Source organism: Mauremys reevesii, linkage group 11 (genome assembly GCF_016161935.1).
Source record: "Mauremys reevesii isolate NIE-2019 linkage group 11, ASM1616193v1, whole genome shotgun sequence".
Classification (NCBI taxonomy): domain Eukaryota; kingdom Metazoa; phylum Chordata; order Testudines; family Geoemydidae; genus Mauremys; species Mauremys reevesii.
This window is the reverse complement of record NC_052633.1, coordinates 40,986,039-41,011,154: the sequence shown is the minus strand read 5'-3', so window position 1 is coordinate 41,011,154 and position 25,116 is coordinate 40,986,039. Positions and strand designations below refer to the sequence as shown.

Genomic DNA, 25,116 nt, shown 5'->3' with positions numbered 1-25,116 from the left:
TTATATGAAAACTTCTAACAGAGACAACTTCATAAAGGCTGAACTTGAAGGTAAGAGTTAGCTGCCAGACCTCCTTGGCTGCACCAGATCTCATAAGCCAGGCAGGGTCTGTACTTGGAGGAGTGTTGCAGAAAGTGATATTAATGATTCAGTAAACGACACCCTTCCTTCTGAGTCAATATTGGATCCCTGTCTAAGTTCAGGGCACTGCTGAGGTGCCATCTTTCAAATGCTGAGTGGTTTAAATTTCCTAAGGCAATTTTCATTAGCCCCAGTATCCTGGCTCAGTTTCAGTGAGTAATTACATTCTGTCTGTAGTTTTAGTTGGATAAGACACTTTCTGTCTTGCACTGTAATGCAGTGTGGCTGCTAGCTGTTGAACAACTGTAGCATTTCACAGAGCTGACTGCATTTCAGTGGAGGGTGAAGTCATTTCTCCAGAAATGATCCTGGGAAGGGTGTTGAGTACTTGAGAATATATATCCTGGTACATCAAATCCCAGGCTGGTAAAGAACATTATTATTGTATATGCCCTACTTCACTCGGGACACTGCCCTGCTCTGTGGAAGTCATGTGCCAGATTTTCCATTCTGCAAGTTCCCGTTGTGCTGTTTATCCAGTGCAAAGTGAACTCTCACTAGCCAGACATTGCTCCTGGAGAATTCCCCTCATGCAAAAAGAATCTCTTCTCCACCTATGTAAAGCTGGCAAAAGCAGCTCTGCTGGTCACGACCACTGCCTCCCAAACATGAGCTGCACAGCCTGGCATAGTGGGGGTTAAGGAGGCAGGGAGGGGAAGCAGGTGTGGAGAAGAGGCAAGGGGAAGGGGGCATGGTGGAGTGAGGCTCTGCTACACCAGATTCTCTGCTGGGAGAAGTACTTCCACTAACAGAATCACTGAAAACTTTACTGGGGTACAGCAGGGAACCAAGCCCAATGTCAGATTCCCACTGACTTCCATGGGAGCAGGATCAGACATTAGTTTAATATATTGTATCAAATGTCAATACATACAAGTCAGGCCCTCTGTATTTCTTCAGTACTTCTGGTTTTTTTACAAAAATACATTTTATAGTGTATTCTCATGCTGATGCATAGAGATACACACAGTGGAACTTACATACATTTTCATTTTCTATATTAGAAGAAAAATACAAAAACATCAATCCTACTGGATTTTTTTTATTTATGGCTAACAATGATGTTTCTGTAGTGACATTTAAAATTGAAAGTTGGGTCAAGAAAGAAGTGAACAGCAAAACAGCAATTCTACTGTACACCCCAGCTATTCCTGGAATACAAAGGAACCTTCCTAAGCCCAAGAATGCATCCTATACAAATGTGCTAGGCAATACCTTTGTCATTCACAGCTAATACTTCTGCACACATCTCCTAATTGTATGTTGTGTTTCAGTATGACAGAGGGTACCAAGATCTAAAAGCGTTTTCGAAAAACAAAGAGAATTTCTGCAAACAGCTCCGGTTTGTTCTCCAGCAAAGGTACGTGGGCTCAACAGCAATTAGTTACAGAGACAACGTTTGCTGCTCTGATATATGTGTATATATAATGTGTGTATGTACATATATACGCACACGTTTGAGCTTCTTTAAATGAGACAAGTCATGATTTGAAGGATCAATTTCAGGGCAGCCTTTACTTTGCCTTGCAGATTAATAGTAGGTGCACCCCAGTCCTCGAGCCCCTTTGAAATATTCCCGTGGAGTGTCCAGCCCCTTTATCCAATGAACACTTACAGTCATACCATGTCTGCTGTCCCCACGGGAACAGTGTACACTACAGCGTGTGTGATTCAAATCAGGATCAGCTCCTTCTCCAATAGCACAGCACTGAGATGTATTTATAATTAAAACAACCAGTTGATTATCCAAGGTATAAGATTCAAGAGATAGTGAATAAGAATAATGCAAACATACAGATTATAGATAAAAGAAAATCATAGCATGATACCTGGAGACTAAACTTAACAAGCTAACCTTCTATCCAAAGAAGTTTATCTCACCACAAATCAGGCAAGACCTACCACTGCAATGCAGCACATATTCAGCTTCCTTTGTAGGGCAGATTTGCATGCTGGCTGTACATCATTTCTGAACACTTGGAAGTTGATAGGGAATAACTTAGTATTTCTGGAACTGCAGTAAATCTAACATAGACTTTGATACCTCTACAAAATGGCCAGTTTGAATCTGGGTGGCAAATCAAACCACAAGCCTTGTCCAATTGTCTATCAGTTGAGAGAAATAGAAGTTCCATGCAGCTGAGGTTCAGTGGTTCCAAAAGTTAACACAGTCTGATAATTGCTTGGCCGTGGGCTGTCTTGCCTTAATTAGGCAAAGTTTTGTGATCTACCTACATGAAAAAAATCAACCTGAAATTCAACAGCAAAATGCAATTCTTAATTAAATTTGAAAATAAATATTTAATCACCTCTGCCATTTATTAATCTAGTCAGCAGCTCTCTTTCTAATCTGGGCTCTTTTTAAAGAGCGTCTTCCTTTTTAATTACACTTCTCCTCCTAAAGTGGCTTTGAAAGAGCTGCTTCTTGCCAGCCACACAAAAGCTTGTCATTTTACAGACATGTTTGCGGAAGCTGGCAAAATAAATTTGCTCTCATCTGGTCTTCATTTAATTTAAGGAGGTATCTTAGTGAGCTCTCCTGCAGCACTTTTCATCCAGAGATTCTCAACGTGCTCTACAATAGAGGGAAATAGCATTGTCATCATTTTACAGATGGGGAAACTGAGGCAAAGCCTCTTAAGTCCCACTCTAGTGCCCTATCCACTGGGCCACTCTACCCCTGCGCTCTTGCTCTCTCTCTCGCTCGCTCTTTTACTTGGACAGGTGGGTACATTAAGTGCCAACCTCAAAAGAGAAAAAATCAGTAGGTAGGTAGGCACTTCTCAGCACCCAGGAAATGGACAGCAATTGCACAATTAAACACATTCTCTAAATAGTGAGCCTGTGCCTGTGCCTGAGGCTGTTCCCCTAGCCACTGGAATTCTAAGAGTAACTGCAGAGCTGAGCCCATTATCACCTTTTTGCTCATACAATCAATGCTGCTCTGGATTCCCATGATTATTATTACACACTCTATTCACTATGCCAGATTGACTAGCCTCCATCCAAGTGTAGGGTGCAGGGACACGGCAGCGCCAAAGAGGGTAAGATATTTGTCTTAATGGCAACAAAATTCAAAGTCACACAAAACGTGCGTGGTGTTGGTTTTGTCATGAACACAAATGCAGTCCAGAGTCACTAAAATGGTCATAATTTTCAATGTGTTGAAAAACATCTCAGCTGCTTTTCTGAACAGGTGAGCGTATCTCGCACCCATTGGGCCAAATTCTGCCCTCACACAGTGTATATCCATGTTAAGCCGGCAGAATTTAGCCCAATCCGTTTATGGGGAACAAGACCAGGCAAACTTCATGCTCCAAGCTTGGTTCTGAGCTCACTTCCACCGGTGTAAATCAGGAGTATGATCATGGAAGTCAAGGGAGCTATATTGGTGTAATACCAGTGCAAGGACCAGATCCATCTCCCAGTGTTCAATAGGACTGACACCCATGGAAGCAGGAGCAGGCCCTAAATGAGGAGAGACTCAGGCCCCACATGGGGGTTTGAATTGTCTCAGGTCCCTTTTACTTTATTCCAGGAGATACAGGTTTATCATGTATATGATCCTCTTGCGAATCCCACTGCCACAGAGCACCAATAAGACATACTTGCCTGCCGATGCAGAAGAGCAACAGAGAAATTGAACAAGACCATTTTTGTCCTTGTGAAAATATTACCCTGATAATGCTGCCAACATCAGTTGCATCTTGCTGTGTAAATTCTGGCTGCCTGAGTCAGACCCTCAGTATGCAGGACCAGGATTTTTGGTATATTTCAGTAGTGGGCGGTGAGGGCTGTTCAGAGATTTGGGTTTCTTTTCCTCATTTGTGCCAGGCTCCTTCCCTTTCCTTCACTCTCTTGTCTCTTTGTCAGGCTCCCTCTCTTCATATTCTGTTTCCCCTGTTCTGCACCAAGAACCCATGTTGATAAATTACATTTTGGTGAGAGCCGGCAGGCATGGCTGAGGGATGTAAACCAATTTTCTCATGTAAATTACATGAACGTTGGATACAACGGGGCATAACTATTTCATGATGGTGCATTAGCAGAACACTTAGACAGGGTTATATCTGCTTCAATGCCATTCCATGCAGCCTGGATTACAAGAATTATGGACCAATATGGGTGACGACTGGAACCTGAAATGACAGATAATTGCTGCAATACTGCGGATGACTGTTCTTAGGGTTGCACATCAGAGGAGGTTTTTTTGAAGATATGTTCTTTGGAAAAGTAATTTTACCAGCTTGCTTCCCTGACTTTACAAACTGAGTATGGGAGGCAGGACTTTGTCAGAGCAAGCCCAAACATCTCATGTGAGCTACCTGTCCTATTGATTGACACTACCGTTACACTTTATACTTTTATCTTTAAAAGCCTTTTCCATGACAAATGGTCTAAACTGCTTTCTGCCCTCTGCTGTTTTAGAGTGCCTGTCCTGTATTGTATTGTTTGTTGCGTGCATTGGAGTAGCACAAATATAGCACTTTTCATTTTTGGAATGCTTTAAACACATTGAGCCACCTTCATCCCTGGTGTATCCCCAATGTAGACACTATTCTGAGTCACACTACAGATACTGTAAGTACATATCATGATAGAACCCCAACAAGTAATTATCATTATCCCTATTTTACAAATGGGGAAACTGAGGCAGGGAGGTTAAGTGACTTGCTTCCAGTCACAAAGCAGTGGGTACCAGAGACACTGCTTGAGAGCTCATAGCTCCTAGACTTGTGCTCAGGCCACTGGGCTATAGCTCTCTGCACTAGTGGCTGTCTACTAAAATGACTTTTTCTTGTAGCTTAGTTTACAGCTTGATCAAAAAGGTAATCAGAAGTAAGTGTTCATTAAATGTGCTACGGATTTCACTTCTGCACAACTGAATTAGCTGTAAACTTATGCCAACCTCTTTTTACAAGTAGACAGATCATTTTAATTACTCTCAAATGTAATTAAAGCCTGTTAAACATTACCCTCTCCACTGAGAGATACAGTAGTTATTACATACTCAGCATTGTTCCCTAGCACTTTGCCAGGTAAAGAGTTTGCTACATATACTGGAAAGCTTAGTCTGTCATGAGAACATTCATTTATGCTGGGATTGCTATTATGCATATGCAATCTAAACAGAGGGCAAGCAGATCTCAAAATAATAGCCTGCATTATGGCATGTTGAAATACTTGTTTACATATTAAATCCCTGAGCTTCTCTACTCCTGGTGCTGGAAAATGTTTGACAATAAATCCCAAAGGAATACTGGACATTCCATACCTAGTGGGTAGAACAAGAGGAGTCCTCCAGTACTGAGGATCCTGGCCCATGTTAAGGCTGAGAAGATGCCATAAGTCGGCAGCTGTCTATTGTGCCCTACCCATTGCCTCCTGAGGCTATTTTGCAATACTTGCTCTAATAATTATCTATGCTACAGGTGAGGCAACGGGATTACCCAACGAAGGATCATAGATCCCAGAGGCAGAGATCCTCTGGTTCTGGGTTCAGCCAGCTGGCCCACCCTCCCCCGCATCCGGCAAGAGCCCATTTTAACTTCTGTGTCCAGAGAAGTGATCCAGTTGTGACCTCTCCAGCTCTGTCCCTCCTATTCAGGGACAGGCTAGCTCATTGTTAGTGGTTGGGACTCAATTACCATGGACAATAGGATCCTAAGCACCATTATATCAGGTTATGCTATACAGCTTCTCCCCATCTTTTCTCCCCACTCTCCTACCCCATCCCTCTTCAGGGATCCATCTCATGAGACATTGCTCCTCAAGCAGGTTCAGTCCCTACTAGCTTTGGGAGCTGTAGAGGAAGTTCTCCTGCTGCATCAGAGTCAGGGATTCTGCTCCTGGTATTTTCTGGTTCCCAATCCCAAGGGAGGGGTGAAACTTATTCTCAACCTTTGCAACCTCAACAAATACATCAGATACACAAGATTCCGGATGGTTGCTCTAGTAACTATCCTCCCTGCGTTAAATCCCAATGACTGGTTTGCTGTTCTGGAGCTTCAGGACACTTATTTTCATGTAGCAATTCTCCTGAGCCACAAGAGGTGTCTTCAGTTTGTTGTGGTGGACCAGCACTATCAGTACACCATGCTCCCCTTTGGTCTGTCTTCGGCTCCTCGGGTTTTTTACCAAATGCATGATTGTGGTAGCAGTGTACCTCAGATAGAAGTGACTTCATATCTTCTCATATCTGGATGACGTGTTACTGAGAGGCAAGTCCAGAGAAGTCCTCTCTCATGCTCATGTCATCTCTCGTGCTACGCTTACTCAATCATCTGAGTCTCATCCTGAACAGCAGGAAGTCGACATTGGTCCCAACTCAAAGAGTCGAGTGCATGGAGGCCCTGACAGACAGCATTTCTGCCGACTGACTGATTCACCACCTTTGTCTGGAGCTGCAGTCTCAGCCCTCGACCACAGCCCAAGTATGCTTGAAGTTGTTAGATCATAAATCTGCCTGCACACAAGTAGTCCAATTTGCCAAGCTGTGCCTATATCCTCTTCATATGTGGCTGAACTCAGTCTATTGTCTGAATCACCATCCCTTGGACAGTCTGGTCTGACTTCCCCTGCTGATCTTGGACTCCTTCTGACAGTGGACAGTGCAGGTCTGACACCAAGCATCGTACAGTCCATTTTTTAACAATGAGGCATCCCAATGATTGCCCTATTTGCCACCAGAGACAACAAGAAATGCTGGCTAGTTTGCTCCCATGGGGAGCCTCAATCCAAGGCTCCCTGACTGAAGCTTTTCACTTAAGTTGGGAATTGGCACTTCCGTTTGGGTTTCCTCCTTTTCCAAGAAGCAGCAAAGAATCCTGTGGCACCTTATAGACTAACAGACGTTTTGCAGCATGAGCTTTCGTGGGTGAATACCCACTTATTCGGATGCAAGTATTCGGTATTCTTGCATCTGAAGAAGTGGGTATTCACCCACGAAAGCTCATGCTGCAAAATGTCTGTTAGTCTATAAGGTGCCACAGGATTCTTTGCTGCTTCTACAGAACCAGACTAACACGGCTACCCCTCTGATACTTGACTCCTTTTCCAATCATCCCTCAGGTCATTCTCAAGCTGAAATTGGACCAGGCCAAACTCATTCTCATTACCCCAGGCTGGCTGAGGCAATGCTGGTTTTCTGACCTACTTGTGTTATCAATCTGACCTCCCACATCCCTTCCTCTTCATCCTGACCTCCTGACTCAGCATGACAGTCAAGTTTTGCATCCGACACTAAGCTCCCTGCATCTCAGTGTGGATGCTGCATGATTAAATGAAGAGGAACAATGTTTGGAGGCAGTTCAACAAGTCCTGCTCAGTAGCAGGAAACCCTCCACTAGCATGACCTATTTGGCCAAGTGGAAGTGGTTCTCGGTATGGTCATTGGCCCAGGGAGTTCAGCCTAGGCCTGCTTGTATCCAGGACTTCTTGGAGAATCTGTTACCTTCAGTCTTCTGGTTTCACACTAAGTTCATTGAGAGTGCAAGTTTGGCATTTTATCCGCTCAACCAGGGGAAGCTGGTGTTCTTGAATGCCATGGTAGCAACATTCTTGTCTCTACCCACCAGTGAAAGAACATGGGACCTTGTCCTAGTGGCTCTTACTGATCTCTGTTCGAACCTCTGGTAACTTCCTCTCTCCCTTCTGTGCCAGAAAACTGCCTTCCTTGTGGCAATAACATCTGCAAGGAGAGCATGTGAATTGCAGGCCATGATGCCAGAGCCTCTTGACACACAGTTTTCCAAAGACAAAGTGTCACTGCAGCCATGCCATAAGTTTTTGCCTAAAGTGGTTTCTCAATTTCACTTGAACCAAGTCTTATATCTCCTGGTGTGTTTTTTTTCTAAGCCACATTCAATCCTGGAGGAGCAGCCTCTTCACATGTTGGATGTCAGGCAGTGTCTAGCTTTCTACCTGGATAGGACTAAACCCTTTCATCTCTGTTTGTGTCATATACAGACTGAATGAAGGATCAAGCAGTCTCTTACCATATGATCTCCATATGGATAACTTTACCACATCATGACAGCATATGAAGTAGCTCAGTCTACCACTGTTCAGGAGACATCAATTGCATTTCTAAGTGACATTCCCACTTGCACCTCTGTACAGATGTTTACAAACAACTATGCCATTGCTACTGCATCCTGCTCAGGTGCACACTTTGGAAAAGCAGCCCTGCAGTCCTTGTTTAAACAGACTTCTCCTGCAGGTACTGCTTGTGAGTCACCTACATGAATACATGGCTGCATCTACTCAAAGAAGAAAATACAGTTGTGGGAACTTGGCAGATAAGTATGTGAGAGCTGAAGTGTTTAGACTTCAAGGTCGAGGCTAGTTTTTATCTGCTGGTAGGCAGTAAATAGGATGATAAGTTAAACAGGTGCGTAGAATGATAATTACCCTATGGGGTTACAGCTGCGGCTGTGTAATTTAATTAACCAATTAGCAACTGTCTAATTGCTTGCCATAATTGTATATAAGAGCATGCTGGAAATGAATAAAGAACTCTCTGCTTATGATCACATGGGTTGTCAAACTCTGTCCATGCTCTCCTGCGATGCAACAAATGGTGACCCCGACGTGATTCGTATTGAATGAGGATAGTGTTGGTGGCCTGAACTGAAAAGAAGAAAAGGAGGCGCACCTGAGTCTCAGTGTCGAGCGGCTAGGAGCCGCAGGGCGTCCGAAAAGAGGGGCGCACCTGAGCTCAGTGTCGAGCGGCGGCCGCAGGGCGTCCGAAAAGAAGGGCGCACCTGAGTTCAGTGTCGAGCGGCTAGGAGCCGCAGGGCGTCCGAAAAGAGGGGCGCACCTGAGCTCAGTGTCGAGTGGCAAGCCGCAGGACATCTGAAAAGGGAGGCACACCCCAGCCCAGAGGTGAGCAGCTAACATGGGAACCGCTGCATCAGCGGAAGAAAGGACGGTGCATGAATATTTGATGCGCATCGCGGAGCGGCAGGGAGAGAAGCTCCCCTCTGATACGTTATCCCGTCTGCTGCGGTGGGGACGGAGAAGGGGACTTTCTGTTCAACCAAGTACAATTTTTGATAAAACTGTTTGGGAGCGGCTAGGCTCCGAGCTTTGGAAGTCGGTGGCTCAGGGCGATAAGGAGGCCTTCTCCCTGAGTCCAGTATGGAATAAGGCGAAGGAGATAGTAGAAACTCTCGCGGCCGAGGCAGGAGTGCAGGCGGCCCCTTCTGAGCTTTGCCGCCCAACGCCCGGAATGCCTTCTGTGTTGCCGGTTGGAGCCAGAGAGTTTTTCGGTGGTGAGGACACGGTGATACCTTTGGCTTCCAACCCCTACCCTATGGATGATGTTGCCCCTGCTACGGCCCCACTACCCTCCAATGTGGCTATCGGCCCCGACATGATTGATTCTGCTACGGTCCCGTTACCCCCCGATACACCCGAGCCTATGGAGACAGCCTTGCCGTATGCACCCCCTCCAAAGCCATGCCGTGTCCACGGGGCCTGGGGGTTCCACGATTGCGGGGGGACAGAGGAGGCTCGGGTGGAACATGTGCCATCAAACCCATATCCCGATTTGACTACGTTTACTCAGTTTACTCAGTCTGATGCCTTCTATAAGGAGATGGAGCGCCAGGGTCGACAGCTGCAGCATATATGTGACAAGTTGGACCAATTGGAAGGTTCTCCACCTGGATCCTCGCGATCGCATCTTCACAAGTGCTTTCATTCGACTCGCCCCCCCGCCCCGCCTGGCCCCGGGGACCCTCCAACTGGGGACCCTCCGGATCCGGTACAGCACTGGCATGGGGTTTTAAGAGAAGCCATCCTTGAAGGTCTAACACCCGAGGCCTTTCCGGTGATTACGCCAGACCCTCAACACCCTAATCATAGACGGTGGGCCCCTTTGGATTGGAAGTTGATCCGTGAGGCGCAGAAATCGATCATGGCTTAGGGACTAGATAATCCGTATGTACAGTCTATCATTGAACAGGTATTTGCTGGCCAAGCAATGTGTCCGTACGATGCGATTAAGCTAGCTGATATGCTTCTTACACCTACACAGAAACTGTTGTGGAAAGATGATTGGGCTAAGAGGGTCGACTTGGCTCTTGTCCGCAATTTGGATTTGTCGGATGATGATCCTCGGCGCATGGCCACTACTGATATGCTTTTGGGAGCCGGCCGCTTTGTTGACCCGCATTTGCAAGCCCGCCTCGATCCCCGGATCCTGAAGCAATCGCAGGAACTGGCTTTGGCTGCCTTTAAAGCGGTGCCCCAGATGGGAAAGCCGAGCCCTCCCTACGCTAAAATTATGCAAGGCCCATCGGAACCTTACTCCACCTTTTTGGATCGCCTTCGCGAGGCTATTGATAGATCTCCTAATTTAACGGCGGAAGCCAGAACCGCAGTGGGACTTGATCTTGCCACCCAGAATGCAAATTCCACTTGCCGCCGTATATTAGCCACTTTGCCCAAGACTGCGACCCTGATGGAAATGATTGAGGCATGTAATAAGGCCGCTATGTTTGAGGAAACGGATAAGGCAGCAATTCATGCTCAGGCACATGCCACTGCACTGGCCGCTGCATTACAACCATTGATCGGGCGCAAGCGGGGGGCCAAAAGACCAACCCGGCCAAGTGGCCCCTGTTTTGGTTGTGGGGAACCCGGACATTTCCGGCGGGACTGCCCTGTGCAAAATGGACAGCGGGCCTCTGATGTGTCACCTAAAGCCGCTACTGGCGCTTGTACACGATGTGATGAGTTTGGCCATCGCGCCGCCGACTGTTGGGCGCGTTACACGAAGGATGGAACACCGCTGCCGGGAAACGGATTTCAGAGCACCCCTCAGAGGAGCGCGACGACACAAGTGCCTCCAACCAGCAACCCGGCTGCCTGGAACGCCTCACCGGAGCAACCCGTGGCAGCGCCGGAGTGGACTTGGCCACAGTGACAGATGTAGTTTTAGAGACTGACGAGGTTCAAGTTCTTCCTTCCAACACCGATGGCCCATTAGGATTTGGATTGAGTGCCCTTTTGATCGGCCGCTCGTCAACATCAAAACAAGGTATTTTTGTTTTGCCTGGCCTTATTGATGCCGACCATACGGGGAATATTGGGATAATGGTACGCGCCCTTTGTCCCCCTGTGACTATAACTGCTGGTACATGTCTTGCTCAGTTAATACCTTTCAAGGGATGTGTGCCCCGATCGACCCCGATTGACCGCGGGTCTCAAGGGTTTGGATCCACTGGCCCTCCCCAAACTGCCTTTGCTATGGACATCACTTTGCGCAAGCCCACCCGACTGCTCGGCTTCAGGGATCCGATGGGCGGCAGATCACTCAGGAAGCTTTTATTGGGGATGCAATGCAGAGTGGGGTAACTGAGGCACCTGTGACGACAGAGGTAGAAGATACTGTGTTTACCTTGGACTCAGAGCCCACTGACGCGGTTGCAGCTGAGGCCCCCATGCAGAATGATGTAGGAGATGCGCCATCTAACCTGGAATCAGAATGCCCAGGGGCAGTTGTAAATGGGGCCCCTCTACAGAGCAACATGTGTCCTCAAGAACTGCCTGTGTGTGGAAAGGGAAACGAAGAGGAGCCTATGGAAGCCAAACAAACATTTAGGACTGAAGAAACTGCAACAGTGTCAGTATCAGCGATGACTGCTGCAATGGTGGATGGAATGACTGAGAAAGCAACAAGATTTACACAACCTGAGCCCCTGGAGGACAACTGCTTGTTAGCTGTGCCAGGATCCTTTTTGTTTGATCCTCCCTGAATGATTTAATTGATTGAGATAATTTTTGCTTTGCCTGAATGTATAGGATGATGTCCTGATAATTTCCCCCGTAGAAGTTGAACCACAACGGTGGTGGAAAAGAAGAAAAAACACTTACATCATTGATATTGCCAATGTCTAGAAATTCCTGACTAAAAGGACGTTGAGAACTGACCCTAGTAAAGAAGCAAAGAATTGCACACTGGCAGGAAGAAATTTGGGACTCCTGCTGAGAAATGTGGTATTAATTGGATTTTGGGGTTTATTTTACAGGCTGCAGCCTGTGTTGTGGAATTTTTTTTTTAGCATGTATTGCCCTCCCTAATTGGATTGTAAAAGGAACGGTTTAGCAAGAGGAAATATGGATCGGGCCCAGGCAGGCACGCAATAGATAGAGAACTTGAAGAGGAAAAAAGGATCGGGCCCAGGCGGCGGGCAACAGACAACAAGCTTGGAAAACTGGTTGATAACCTTGAGGGTGTAGTTGATAGAAAAGGTAATTAACTACAAGCGAGTAATGTTAGGCAGAGTACAAAGTTAACTCTGTGGTTGCTGGAGGGAATAGCAGTTGAATTTTGTAAGATGCTAAAGAGAAAAGTTTTTGGTGTTTTTGAAATGTTTGTAAATAAATTTAGGCAAAGAAATTAGTTTGCAATTGTTTGGCCATAAATAATTTTGTTGCATTAGTTGAAGATTGTATATTGTGCTATGTAATTGTAATTGTATTAGGCTAAGGGTATATAAGTGGTGATTTTTTTGGGGGGTTTAAAAGTAGAAGTTAATAGTAAGAACCCTTAAGCTGTGAATAGCTTTGAATTTAGAAGTAAGCCAGGATGCAATTGTACTATTGTAAATGATTTAATTGCTGAAGTGATCCCCCTGTTTTGCCTGAAAAATATAAGGGTATTTGTGTATTTTAAGTAATGATTGATTGCCCAGTAGGGGTATATTTGTTTTTGTTTTTTAGATATTTAAGAGAATTGATGTTAGCTGTATAGTATTTAATGTACCATGCATTTATGTACAGAGTTAAATTCATGTTATGTGTTTTATGTTTTGTGTTTGTGGTGTTTGTTTGTTTGTTTTCTAGCCAGAAGTGTTTTTTGTATTTTATGTGGTTTATGTTGTGTTTTTTATAGGACCCCCCCACCCTCCCTCAGTGTCAGTTTGATCGCCTGACATCTGAGGGATGATTTGGTAATAGAAGTTTGCCACAAGTTGGTGTGCTATAGAAAAGGGGGAAATCCTGTAGAATTTACACCATTTATTTGTTGTGCTTTGTTTTTGTTTGGTGTTGTTGGGGTTATGTTAAGAATTGCATGGTTATATAGGTTGGCTTTATAAAGTTTTAATTTTGGTTTGTGATAGATTGTAGTGTTATGATGTTATGAGTTGGGAATGTTTTGCTTATGCCTTTTTTCTTTTTTTTTCTTTTTTATTTTTTTATTTTGAGAAAAGGCGGGAGATGTGGGAACTTGGCAGATAAGTATGTGAGAGCTGAAGTGTTTAGACTTCAAGGTCGAGGCTAGTTTTTATCTGCTGGTAGGCAGTAAATAGGATGATAAGTTAAACAGGTGCGTAGAATGATAATTACCCTATGGGGTTACAGCTGCGGCTGTGTAATTTAATTAACCAATTAGCAACTGTCTAATTGCTTGCCATAATTGTATATAAGAGCATGCTGGAAATGAATAAAGAACTCTCTGCTTATGATCACATGGGTTGTCAGACTCTGTCCATGCTCTCCTGCGATGCAACATACAATTCTGTTCTGTAACTGTTGTTCTTCGAGATGTGATGCAGACGTATATTCCACAACATGTGCTCTGCCCCCTCTGCATCGGAGTCTCTACTTCTGACATTTGGTGTGAAGGAATTGATTGGGGTCAGGGCAGTGCCACCCTGATATGGCCAGGGGAGGAGCTAAGGCTGTGAGATGAGGACTCCACTCCTCTGGGTACTGCTAGGCAAAGTTCTCCTGCTCCAGTGAACTGGGCACGTACACTCCTATATGGAATACATGTCTACATCACATCTCAAAGAACAACTTACAGTAAGTAACCATATTTTAGTCTTCCCAGGTGGGCTTCTGAACCTGTGCTGACCCCACCCACTTGAAGGATTGAGGCCTTAGTTAGCCCTCTTTGGATATTCTTGAAAATGTTCTGCTGTGCTTCCTTGCTATAAAACTTGGTTTTCACACACAAGATATTTCAGGGGAAATTCTGGTAAGTGATTGTCAGGAAATAAAATCAGGCATCCAGAACTAATTGATCACTATAGAGACTCTCGCAAGCACAGTACCAAGGCAAACTCATTGCCATCAACAGTTGGCCAGTTCAGATTAGTTATCTTGTTATATCATAAACCTGCAAGTTTGTAAACAAGGCATTTCAGTTAACCCTGGCATCTTTCTTGTACCTAATCTACTGGGCCAACCCCCTCAGCAAACTAAAGCTTCTGTGGGTGGCAGTCTCCTACCATCAAGTATTAGTGAGACCTCCTTCTTTGTTCTGAACTTGCACTTGTTTCTCTTCATAAAATTCAATCCCAGCATCTCCAGTGAAGGTTTTAATAGGAGTCTTATTTCTACAGTGTGGTGTCATCTGAGCTGCACATCTAAATGTTTTCTGTAAAGGAGGAAGAGTTTACAAATGGAATGGATAAAGCAAGATGAAAAGCTTCAATCAAAGCAAAAGTGCTGCGACTGCAGAAGGATCTAAACAAGGCAGCACAGGAAAAAGAAGGTTCTTGTCTGTTGCTATTGCACTGAACGTCTTAATGGATTGTATTAAATTATGGGCCCCGTCACAGCACCTCATGGAGAGTGGGGAATTGCAGGTGGTAAATGAGACTCCTCTAGGCACACTTTGGGTGTAACGCAGAGAGATTGTCATTTTTTATTCCAAAACATAAATACTGTGCAAGTGAAAGTGAACAAAAACACAGGACAACAAGAGACTATGTCACTGCAATCTTAACTTTGGACCCACTAGTTGATCTTTATATTAGGTACAAAAAAAAAAAAAGCCCTTTAAAAGTTTCATGCCACTATTGCACCCACCAATCTTAGGGCTATCTGGGAGTTGAATTGGTTCCAGCACAAATTAAAGTAACCACAGATCTGCTCTAAAGTTGCAGCCAGCTGCCATGGCCCCAAATGCCCTTTTGGGCAGTCAGGGATCACTGGATCACACCAATATTCCAGCCATCTCCCCTTTCCATTGGGAACATTCAACACACCGAATGCTGCCTGGACTTTCTGACCAAACTTACCAAGCTGAGCCCAGGCTGGTCCTGGGAACAATAGCACATAGCTACAGCTGAGACCATTTAGAAAAGGACAACAGAAATAGCAAATGGCTAGATTGACTGACTTGAAAGAAAAGATCAAAAGTTAGAGTATACAGCGTGGCTACAGGATTATTTGGGTTGGTAGATAATAAGTCTATGAGTAACAGAAAAGTTTACATATGAAGGAGGGAGAAAATATTGAGAGTGGAACACAGTGGCGTATAATTGGGAGTAATAGGATGAGATTAAGGAATGAGAAATTTTAGGGTGACTATGACAGTAACAGGGTAAAGTATTAGCCAATGTGGACTAGATGACCCAAGAAGTCCTTCACACCTGTCAGTTTCTTTCATACTTTTCAGGTCTGGAGTGGATGCTTAAAACATACACAGAGACCTCCCGATTTTCAGGTGTAAAGAACCAGAAAGAAACTGCTGTGCTCCTGGAGCAGGTACATCCTTATTTTAAACGTAGCATTTTTAACAACTGCAGCATTTCATTTTGAGAACCTGGCTATGTCTAGGTTTGACTCAATGCTTAGTTATAAATACTTGACAAAACCAACTGGTGGCCATTTAGTGTAAGAGTACCAGAGTCCAAGAATTAGAGATCTGAATAATGAGTATCCAGAATTAAAGGAAGAGGAAAGACACTTTTTTAAATGTCTCAGAGTAAGACTAAAAATGTAAAACCAATTGAGAGGGTGATTCTCTCTCTTAGAAAAAAACTGCCTTTGATATTTTCAACAAGATACCTTGTAATATGAGGTCACTTCATTAATATTTACTGTAATCACTTGCCTGCAGATAAGCCTAGACACCTATAACAAACTGAAATCAATAGGAAAATCCCATTAGGTGCCTGTCTGCATGTGTAAGCTCCTAACTACACCTTTAGCCATAAGGCTATACAAATGAACTTTAAGAAATATTAATTATTACACAAGACATGTTTATTTCATCCTGCTTTACTTGTGCTGTTAGTGATTGTATTCCAATGACTTTTACACAACCAGAGGACAGCAATCCTGCAAATGGTACCTGCAAGGCTTTGTATGACTACCAAGCTAAAAGGGATGATGGGCTAAGTTTGCAAAAAGGTAGTTAACATCTTCCTGTTTTTTCTAAATCCTATTTCAGCTGAAATGCTAGCTCAGGGTAGGCAACCTATGGCACGTGTGCCGAAGGTGGCACGTAAGCTGATTTTCAGTGGCACTCACACTGCCCGGGTCCTGGCCACCGGTCCAGGGGGCTCTGCATTTTAATTTTAAATGAAACTTCTTAAACATTTTAAAAACCTTATTTACTTTACTTACAACAATAGTTTAGTTATATATTATAGACTTAATAGAAAGAGACCTTCTAAAAAGGTTAAAATGTATTACCGGCATGCGAAACCTTAAATTAGAGTGAATAAATGAAGACTCGGCACACCGCTTCTGAAAGGTTGCCGACCCCTGTGCTAGCTTGAGGAATGAGACTGAGTGCAGTGGAGAACCGGGCCCTGTGATATAATGCTGTAGTAAGTGTGGTTTGTCATTTAATTTTAATTCCATCTTAAACTAGCCAACAGAGACATTTAAACTTAATTAGACTGTGCTACAAAGGAGGCAGGGGAAGAGAGAAGTTTTAAACAAGGGTCCATGCAGAAATGGCACAATACACATGTATAAATCCAGTTGAATTAATAAAAATACATTCTCTCAACAGGTGACTTTATCATCATTCACCAGAAGGATGATAATGGATGGTGGTATGGGACCCTAAAGGAGAGAAAAGGTCACTTTCCCACTACATATGTGGAAGAGTTCCCTACTTCCATAGATGAAACATCCTCAGAAGCATAAGAAAATAATTAAGATCACTGAGGTGCCTAAACATCATATTTCTTTAAATTGTTCAGTTTGTTAAATAATCAAGGTCTTTTCCTTGCCAAAGTGATTCAGATCAGACATTAAATCTACCCATTGTTGCTTGAGTTTGCCTTGACTCTTTTGTTGAACCAAGTGTACTGACACCTTTCTCTCCACTGATGTAGAACCGGAGTGTGACGAATGTTTCTATTATTGTAAGCCTTTACTAAAAAACAAACTAGCGACTGCTACTTTACTCTTGGGCTAAGTTTCTGAGTGAGTAGAAACACCATCTCTATTAATGTGGTATCCTGATTCTTTTGGAAGCTTTTAAATGCAGGACTCAAATCCATTGAGGGTAAATTTAGCATAGCCTACTGGATTGCTTTAGCCTTATTTCCTAGAAGATGTTGTGCTGGCTTTCTTTTGAGTTACAAGTTTAGTGATTGGATTTACTGCTAGTCCACAGTTACCTGTGCAGAGACAGTGGACTGAAGAAATATTTGCTTCAATTATATTGTTTAAAATGAGTTACCAAAAATACATCTGGCTGATAAAGATGGACTAAAACATTTCACCATTTTTCTTTATTTAGAAAATGGAATATTAAAACATACATAAATATTTCCTTTCACTCCACTGTTATGTTAATACAAAAAGGAAGAGCAAGGAATGCACACAGGGACAGGAAGAGAGGTATGAAGCCAATTTTACATAGAGTTGCAGATTACTTATAAGACAAAGCTGTAAAAGCTTTTCTGATGTTGGCAATAAATGCAGCAAAGTTGTTGGTTTCTCTCACTTTTAGCTGGAGTTCTGCTATACAATCCAGAGGAGGAGAGCTGCTTGTCACTAGAAGGAAACAATTAGAAAACAATTTTTATTTCCAAGACAAGTGAAGCATGCTGTGATACTTCCTAGTCTCAAGTATTCTTCCCCCGAAAACAAGACTGAGTCAATTATTTCACAATGTTTGACTTGATTTTTTCATTTAATGGGGTGGGTAAACAGCTATATGCCAGCTCTGAGATGCATTTTAGTTCATTATATTAAGGGTCTCTTACCCTTTCACTGCTTTTAGTGTCTTAGTAATCTAACCATTTTCTGTAGCTTTGCATGTGCTCCATTTTTCTATTTTAAGCCTAAAAATCCATGGACTGATTTTCAGCCAAGGAGAAAACGGGAAGAGAGAAAGATTAAGAGATGCTGGGGATTAGAGTATAGTTTCTACCTGAAATAGTAAAAATAGAGGTCCCTGATCATTGCTATCTGCTTCATTAATTTCAGAGGACTGATGGAGTTTCTACTGTGAAAATTAGGTTTAAGAAATTCCAGTAGTAAGAGAGCAGTAAGTTGAAAAGCAGCTCCTAAAAGCTGTATTTCCTTAGTGCGTTTGGGTTATGGTGGAAGGAAAGGATCGTTAATGCTGTCTGAATTTGAGCAGTACATGGAAACGTTCAGAGGGGCATGAGTGAGTTCCCTATATTTAATGTCTCTCCCATTTAATGCACAAATTTTGATTTGTTAGCAGTAGGAAAAAAAGTTGTGTTGTTGGTTAATGGGCTCCCAAAGTACAGATTAGGAGCTGCCTCTAAGTGTTGGCATCCCCAAAAAATTCAAAAGGTGGAAAAAACTGAGATGGTCACTCATACTCCTTCATGCTTCACTCACTTCTCTTTTCTCAGCTTTCCCCCAGCCATTGTTTTGCTTAATATCTCAAGGGCCAACACTTTGTACACGCAAAGGTGGGAGAGGGAAACAGTTGTGTATTTATCTTATCATTAAAAGAATGTTAGAGTTACAAATTCAAACATTCAAAAGGTTAGAAAATGCCAGAATTAAGGTTGTTTGTGCAATCTTAATTGAGCCCTCTTGTGCATCAGCATGGCGATGTAATTACATGAGCACATCCGACTTTTTCTTCTGAAATCCTATTTGTTTAAAGTGATGTGACGTTTTCCAGATGGGTACCCTAGGCCAAATTCATTGATGCCAGGGAGTTTGCATAGAAGTTAGAAGGCCAAGTTCTGTCCTCTATTTTCTAATAAAACAGTTCTAACGCTTAGAAAACTGGCCGGTCTAAGGTTTTATGGGCACTGTCGGAAGGGTTTTGGGCACCTTGAACTATTACTTACAGTAGGAACCGGCGGGGGCAAGGGCTGATAAAGAGTTCAAAGTGTGGTCTGTTTCAGAAAGGCACCGCAGTGGCTGGGAGGAGACTGCCAAGGGATGGCTGCCATTACAGTGCTTGTTGGGACACACCTTCATCTGTAGCGTCTAAAGACTTAACTGTTCGGTATGGAACTTGTGACCCTTCTGTGTATGTGCACGTGCACGTGCACCTCTCACATGGGATTGGTTCAAAAACCACTTTAAATAAAATACACATTTAATCTCTACACATACCTTCATAGTCTCCCTGTTCATTTATAGAGAGAGTAAACATGTATGGCTTGTCAGGATCTTTGTGGTCAATACATCGAAATATAAACTGCAATTGTTCATCTAAAGTAAAAGCAGAAATAGAATTCAACAAAACCACTAACTTCACATAGGATACTAAATGACATCCACATCTAGTTAAATTTCAGTTAGTAAAAGATATTCTTGAGCTGACAAGTGTAATAAACCTAGACTTCTCTTTTTGTAAAAAGGGAAACCCAACTTTTGGGCATAAACTATTTGAGTATCCCTTTAAACTACTTGACAGTTGAGTATAGGTCCAATGAGTGCCCAAAATAAAATTAATGTTGGATCTTTTATTACATTTATATAGTCCAAAATATGTATTTTGGACCAAACTTTAAAGATTTTAATCATTATAAATTGAGATTAGTTTATCTGAAACGTTTATAACTATTTGTCTTATTTCACCTCTATCCAGTCAGAAGCGTTCCTATGGCAGTAGCAGACATTTTTATTGCTTTGTAGCCATACAGAACAGCCAGAAGAAAGGATTTCTATTGCTTTGCAGCAAACAAATCAGCAACACACAGTTCAGATTGACTATTAGTGCAAGTGAAGATAAGTCACACTCATAACCATGTAAATACTACAGTAAGTTTTTTCCTATGTGCAAGCACAATTTAAAAAAAAAAATCTACCCCATTTGTCTAGTGTGTGAGGGTGATTGTGTTTTGCCGACTTGTCAGGGGTATGACTAGGGCAGAGGTTGGCAACCTTTCAGAAGTGGTGTGCCGAGTCTTCATTTATTTACTCTAATTTAAGGTTTCGAGTGCCAGTAATACATTTTAACATTTTTAGAAGGTCTCTTTCTATAAGTCTATAATATATAACTAAACTATTGTTGTATGTAAAGTAAATAAGGTTTTTTAAATGTTTAAGAAGCTTCATTTAAAATTAAATTAAAATGCAGAGTCCCCCGGACCAGTGGCCAGGACCTTGGCAGTGTGAGTGTCACTGAAAATCAGCTTGAGTGCCGCCTTCGGCACGCATGCCATAGGTTGCCTACCTCTGGACTAGGGTAAGTAATTGAACATATGTGTACTCGGAAACTTACCATAAATTCTGCGTATTTCTAGCCCAAGCCGCTCTTCAAACAGTTCTTTAGACTTATTCAATCTTTCCAGCCTCTCTTTGGTGGCCTTGTTTTTAGCAGATATAACTAAAAAGTGTCAAAGCAAGAGTAAAGCATTTTTAAATAAATTTTAGAACACTGGAAAATCCTGTAGAATAAGTCTGTTAAAAGCAAGTGTCTTTTCTTTTTTGAATCTCTCTGGTCATGACAACTACCCGATTTCTATTCATGTAAATCTGAGTACACTAATTAATTACACACTCTAGCGTGGGGCTATTTAGTTAATATTATGAATGCTATTTTAAGAATCAAATATCTGCTTTAAAGTATACTTTGTCATTCAAAGTATTGTTCATGTAGTTGCTAGTTATGAAAATATAGCTTGTTAGAATGAGGAGTTACAGGATTTTAGTTTTTTTATTCAGTGCTCCACTGATAAGTGACCATTTATATACAACTATTCAAAGAAAGCACTACTTTATCTCTACATCCTAAGCCACTATTGTCGATACTGTAATGCTTGTACAATATAGACATGCTAATTACAAAGATTCGCACAGCTACAGTGCTGGAAACACCTATTGCAAAGCCACCAGTATACTCTTTAGAAGACTTCACATTCTAAAAAGTCTTGGAGTGTTTTCATGTTCATTCAATTTTACAACTTACTTTCCTTTTTTCTGGTCAACTCTTCCTTGAGCTCTTGGATACGATCAATAAAGTCTCTCTTTTGTTCTTCTTCATGCTTTATTTTGGAATTAATTTCAGTTAAGTTCTCTTGCTTTTCTTCAATGCATATGTTCTGCTGGAGAATCTCTGTGAGGAAGAGAAAAAACTTGAATATTTACAGTTAGCCTTAGTTAAATAAGTCCCTGATTCTGCACACACTTTTGTACATGTACATAGCTTTATGCACAAATGGTTCCCTCAAAATCTAAGATTACTCATGTGAGTAGTTACGCTTAGGTGCTACAAAAACACATGTGCATAAGTTATTTCACCGAGACAGAGAAGTCAGCATTCTTGTTTGTATGAGGCAGCCCTTCTACTGCGGGCATCGAGTACAAAAAAATTATTCTGAACGGTTTACATGCTTAGAAGGAAAGCACAGAATAACTTCTAAATGAAGGCCCTCTGGCATCTCCTGGATATTCAAAAGTGCAACTTGGCTTGTTTTCGGTGACAGAACTGCACAGCTTTTGAGTTCTGTCACTTTAGAAGGGTGCAATGATCCCATCATTACACATTTTGTGTCAAGAGATCTATCTGTAACAGTAGACTACCTATAGCTAGTTACATTATGATTTTTTTTATCCCTAACTTTTAACAGTGACTTGCAAAGCTAAAATGAGTGAGTTAATCCTAGATTTACAAGCTGACTTTGCCCATTAATCAGAATGTGGGAGGCAGTTAGTCCAGAAATAAGTTATTAGCCATGCAAAAGTGTACTCTGCTGCACAAGTAAATTTTGACAGATAAGTAATTTTTTGTTTTCTTATCACAATAAACTGACTTTGTACCACAATTGATATGTTTTCTTGAGCTTTGAAAGGCTCTCCTTTATTCATTTCTTATTAAGTGGCAACAACTTACTCAGTGCTATACAAGACAGATCGTTTAACTAGATTTTGGGATTTCTGGGTTTGAAGAACATCACCTGTTCTGTTAATGAAAGCATTTTGACCAGAAATCCTGGTCTAATATCTTCATTTTGGCTTTGCAGTTCACTTTGAACGGAACCATTTTAAGATGAAGTGTTTTGTTCTGACAGAACACATTAGTTCATTTTAGAAGTAATAAATACGAGCCGAGACCATACCATTTCTGTATTCCTGAATTTTGTCAATCATTAGATCCCCTTCTTTTAACTTCTTGGACCACTTCTCTGTAATAAAGAGATTTATTTTAATCAACTGAAGACAGAGTTAAAAATAAATTAGCTATGTAAACTCATGAATATTGTACCTGAGAGTGCTTTTATGGACTCCTTGCATGATTCTCTTAGTCCCAAAGTCTGGTTGGCGTGTTCACTACCACAAATGCTTTTGAATTTTGTCCAAAATTCTTTGATCTCTTTTTCAAAAAGGATTAGTTCATCTTCTGTTTTTATCTGGGACATAGTGCTGCAGCAAACATAAAAGCACAACACAATCACACAAGACAATCTGAGCTGTTGTAGATTAATAAAGAGATTTATTCTCCCCAATACTGATTGCTATTGAAACTTTAGGTGCTGTTCTTCTTGTATGTTTTTGAAAGCTCTATTGGTGACTTTTAAGCAACAGTTAGGTTACAGCATTCAATAGAACTTACTTGTATTGGCCATATTACAAGTGATGTGCTGTTTAGATCGGTTTACTCTATTCAGCACAATTATGAATATAAATAGCTCTAAAACTGTCTAACAAAAACCAAGGATGCAACATCATGTTTACTTCCTGTTTGATGTTTTATCATACACATATAGAGCAGAATAGAAGATATACAGAGGTGTGACATATTACTGTGCATGTAGTTTTCCCCACAAAACTCCAAATACTGTATTCCACTCAAGTAAAGAGGGGAAACTGCACCTGCTGACTCATTTTGAACTGAACTAAACATATTTTAGATGGCGGGGGAGTTGTCTGTGGAAAATAGCAAAACATTTTCCCCTTCCAGAATGAGAATCAGGGGAGGGATAGCTCAGTGGTTTGAGCATTGGCCTACTAAACCCAGGGTTGTGAGTTCAAACCTTGAGGGGGCCACTTAGGGATCTGGGGCAAAAATCAGTACTTGGTCCTGCTAGTGAAGGCAGGGGGCTGGATTTGATGACCTTTCAAGGTCCCCTCCAGTTCTAGGAGATTGGTATATCTCCAATTATTAAATACTATCCGGTAGGAAGATTTAACTATGGTATAAACATAAAGAATGTTTTGAAATGGCTGCTACATATTGGACTGGTAACAATCATGGGAGTAGGGAGAATTCCTACAAGTTTTTTTATCTGGGTAGCATACTGTAATCCTAAAATAAACTTTTGAGACAAGTTTTCAAATGGCTTTAAGTTGCTGTTACTTTATAATCACCTTCTCCCCAGGCCCGTCCAGGAGTGAGTCCTTATTATGGACTGAATAATTTTCCCTTTAAAAAAGAGCTATTTACATTTGAAGCATCTATTAAACACAACAGTGTACAAAAAATATTGCACTGACATAATTATGCATTATTGTAAATATTAATACATGCATTATACTAATAATGCTGTACACATAATTAAACATATTTTGTTTAGCCTGAAAGAACAAGGGGTGGGGGGGTGGGGAGAGAGAAGACTGTTCAGTCTGAGAGCAGTTCTACTCTGAGAATTACTATAAAGGATTGGTGGCTACTTCTTCAGCAGACATTTCTTGTATGTATTTAATTTTCATTTCTGCTTACTATACTAATGCCTTCATCCTGCAGACTTAGGTATTTAACACTGTGCACTGTGTGGTGTCCCAGTGACTTCACTGAAAGTCAACACAGTGCAGAAGTCTTTGCTGAATTAACATTTTATTCCTGCCTGGACTGCACTGAAAAGACAACATAGCTTACTCTCCTGGAGCTGTATCACATTATTGACGGAAGGGTGACCTACCCGTAATCAGGTTCCAGAATCTCTATTGTTGGCAATGTACAAGCGAGAGCTCAGCTTGACTTTCAGATTCCAGGCTGACTTTGCAGGTTAATATGAAACCCCATAATACCACCTTTAATTTTTCAGCCTAAAAACACGTTTCCTGGCTGGTGCTTTGCACTATAAGGGTGCTCTGCTATTATTCCCTCATTTGCGTTCTCGTAACTGCCAAGTTTCTTGATTTTATGTGCAGCCTTTGATAATGAACTGCCAGGTCCAGCTTTAACATGCTGTAGGTCCAACTGCAGCAGTCATACATGCCAGTGCCACACAGCTGGCAGCTACTTTGGGCCAGATCCTCAAAAGCATTTAGGTGCCTGACTTCCACTGACATCAATGGGAGTTAGGTGCCTAGATGCCGCTGAGGAGCTGGGCCTTTAAGCCTGGTTAGACAGCAAGAAGCAGGAGCACGAGGGGAGGGGGGGGTTCTAGCCGATTCTGCTTCCCCCACCCCTGAGCTGCGCAAGACGCCGCAGTGTGGAACAGCTCCAGGAGGTGCCCCTGTTTACTGCACCGCGGCCGAGCTACGTTCAGGGCGGGTCACACTTTCGAGCCCAGGCCGCTAATTCAGTGAAAGCGCCACCTAGGCCGCCGCCTGGTGCCCCTCTGCTCGCGTCCCGGGCGCTGCGCCCCCTTCTCCTCAGCCCGCGGGCAGGGCCCGGCTTGGCCGCCCAGCCATCACCCCGCGCAGCTCCCCAACACTCACCGCCAGAGTTTGAACCGTAACCGTCCTGCCGCCGCTGCCGCCACAGCCGCTCTCTGATTGGCCCCGCCTGCACCTAGCAACAGCGCACGCAACGACTGGTCCGTTCCTGGCGCAGCCGGCAAAGAAGCTCCCTCGCTATTGGCGGAGCGGCGTGGAGCATGA

General features: G+C 42.7%; 1 protein-coding gene and 1 long non-coding RNA gene across 3 annotated transcripts; one reads left to right on the top strand and one right to left on the bottom strand.

Annotated features, from left to right (window-relative positions):
- Nucleotides 1–1,413: 1,413 nt before the first annotated feature.
- LOC120374935 lies at nucleotides 1,414–17,249 on the top strand. Its single transcript, XR_005586349.1, has 4 exons — nucleotides 1,414–1,501; nucleotides 14,545–14,653; nucleotides 15,563–15,651; nucleotides 16,910–17,249. It is a non-coding gene; the product is annotated as an uncharacterized LOC120374935 (long non-coding RNA).
- Nucleotides 17,250–17,612: 363 nt separating this feature from the next.
- SPC25 (SPC25 component of NDC80 kinetochore complex) lies at nucleotides 17,613–25,112 on the bottom strand. Of its 2 annotated transcripts, none has more exons than XM_039495443.1 (7): nucleotides 24,955–25,112; nucleotides 22,556–22,713; nucleotides 22,410–22,475; nucleotides 21,260–21,406; nucleotides 20,573–20,677; nucleotides 19,459–19,557; nucleotides 17,613–17,904 (listed from the first exon to the last, which is right to left on the bottom strand). In XM_039495443.1, exons 2-7 carry the CDS (start codon nucleotides 22,707–22,709, stop codon nucleotides 17,780–17,782), a joined length of 696 nt encoding a protein of 231 aa, XP_039351377.1. In that variant the 5' UTR covers nucleotides 22,710–22,713; nucleotides 24,955–25,112; the 3' UTR covers nucleotides 17,613–17,779. The 2 variants fall into 2 exon arrangements, with proteins under 2 accessions (XP_039351377.1, XP_039351378.1); XM_039495444.1 differs by lacking the exon at nucleotides 24,955–25,112 and adding an exon at nucleotides 24,210–24,933.
- Between the last annotated feature and the right edge of the window lie 4 nt (nucleotides 25,113–25,116).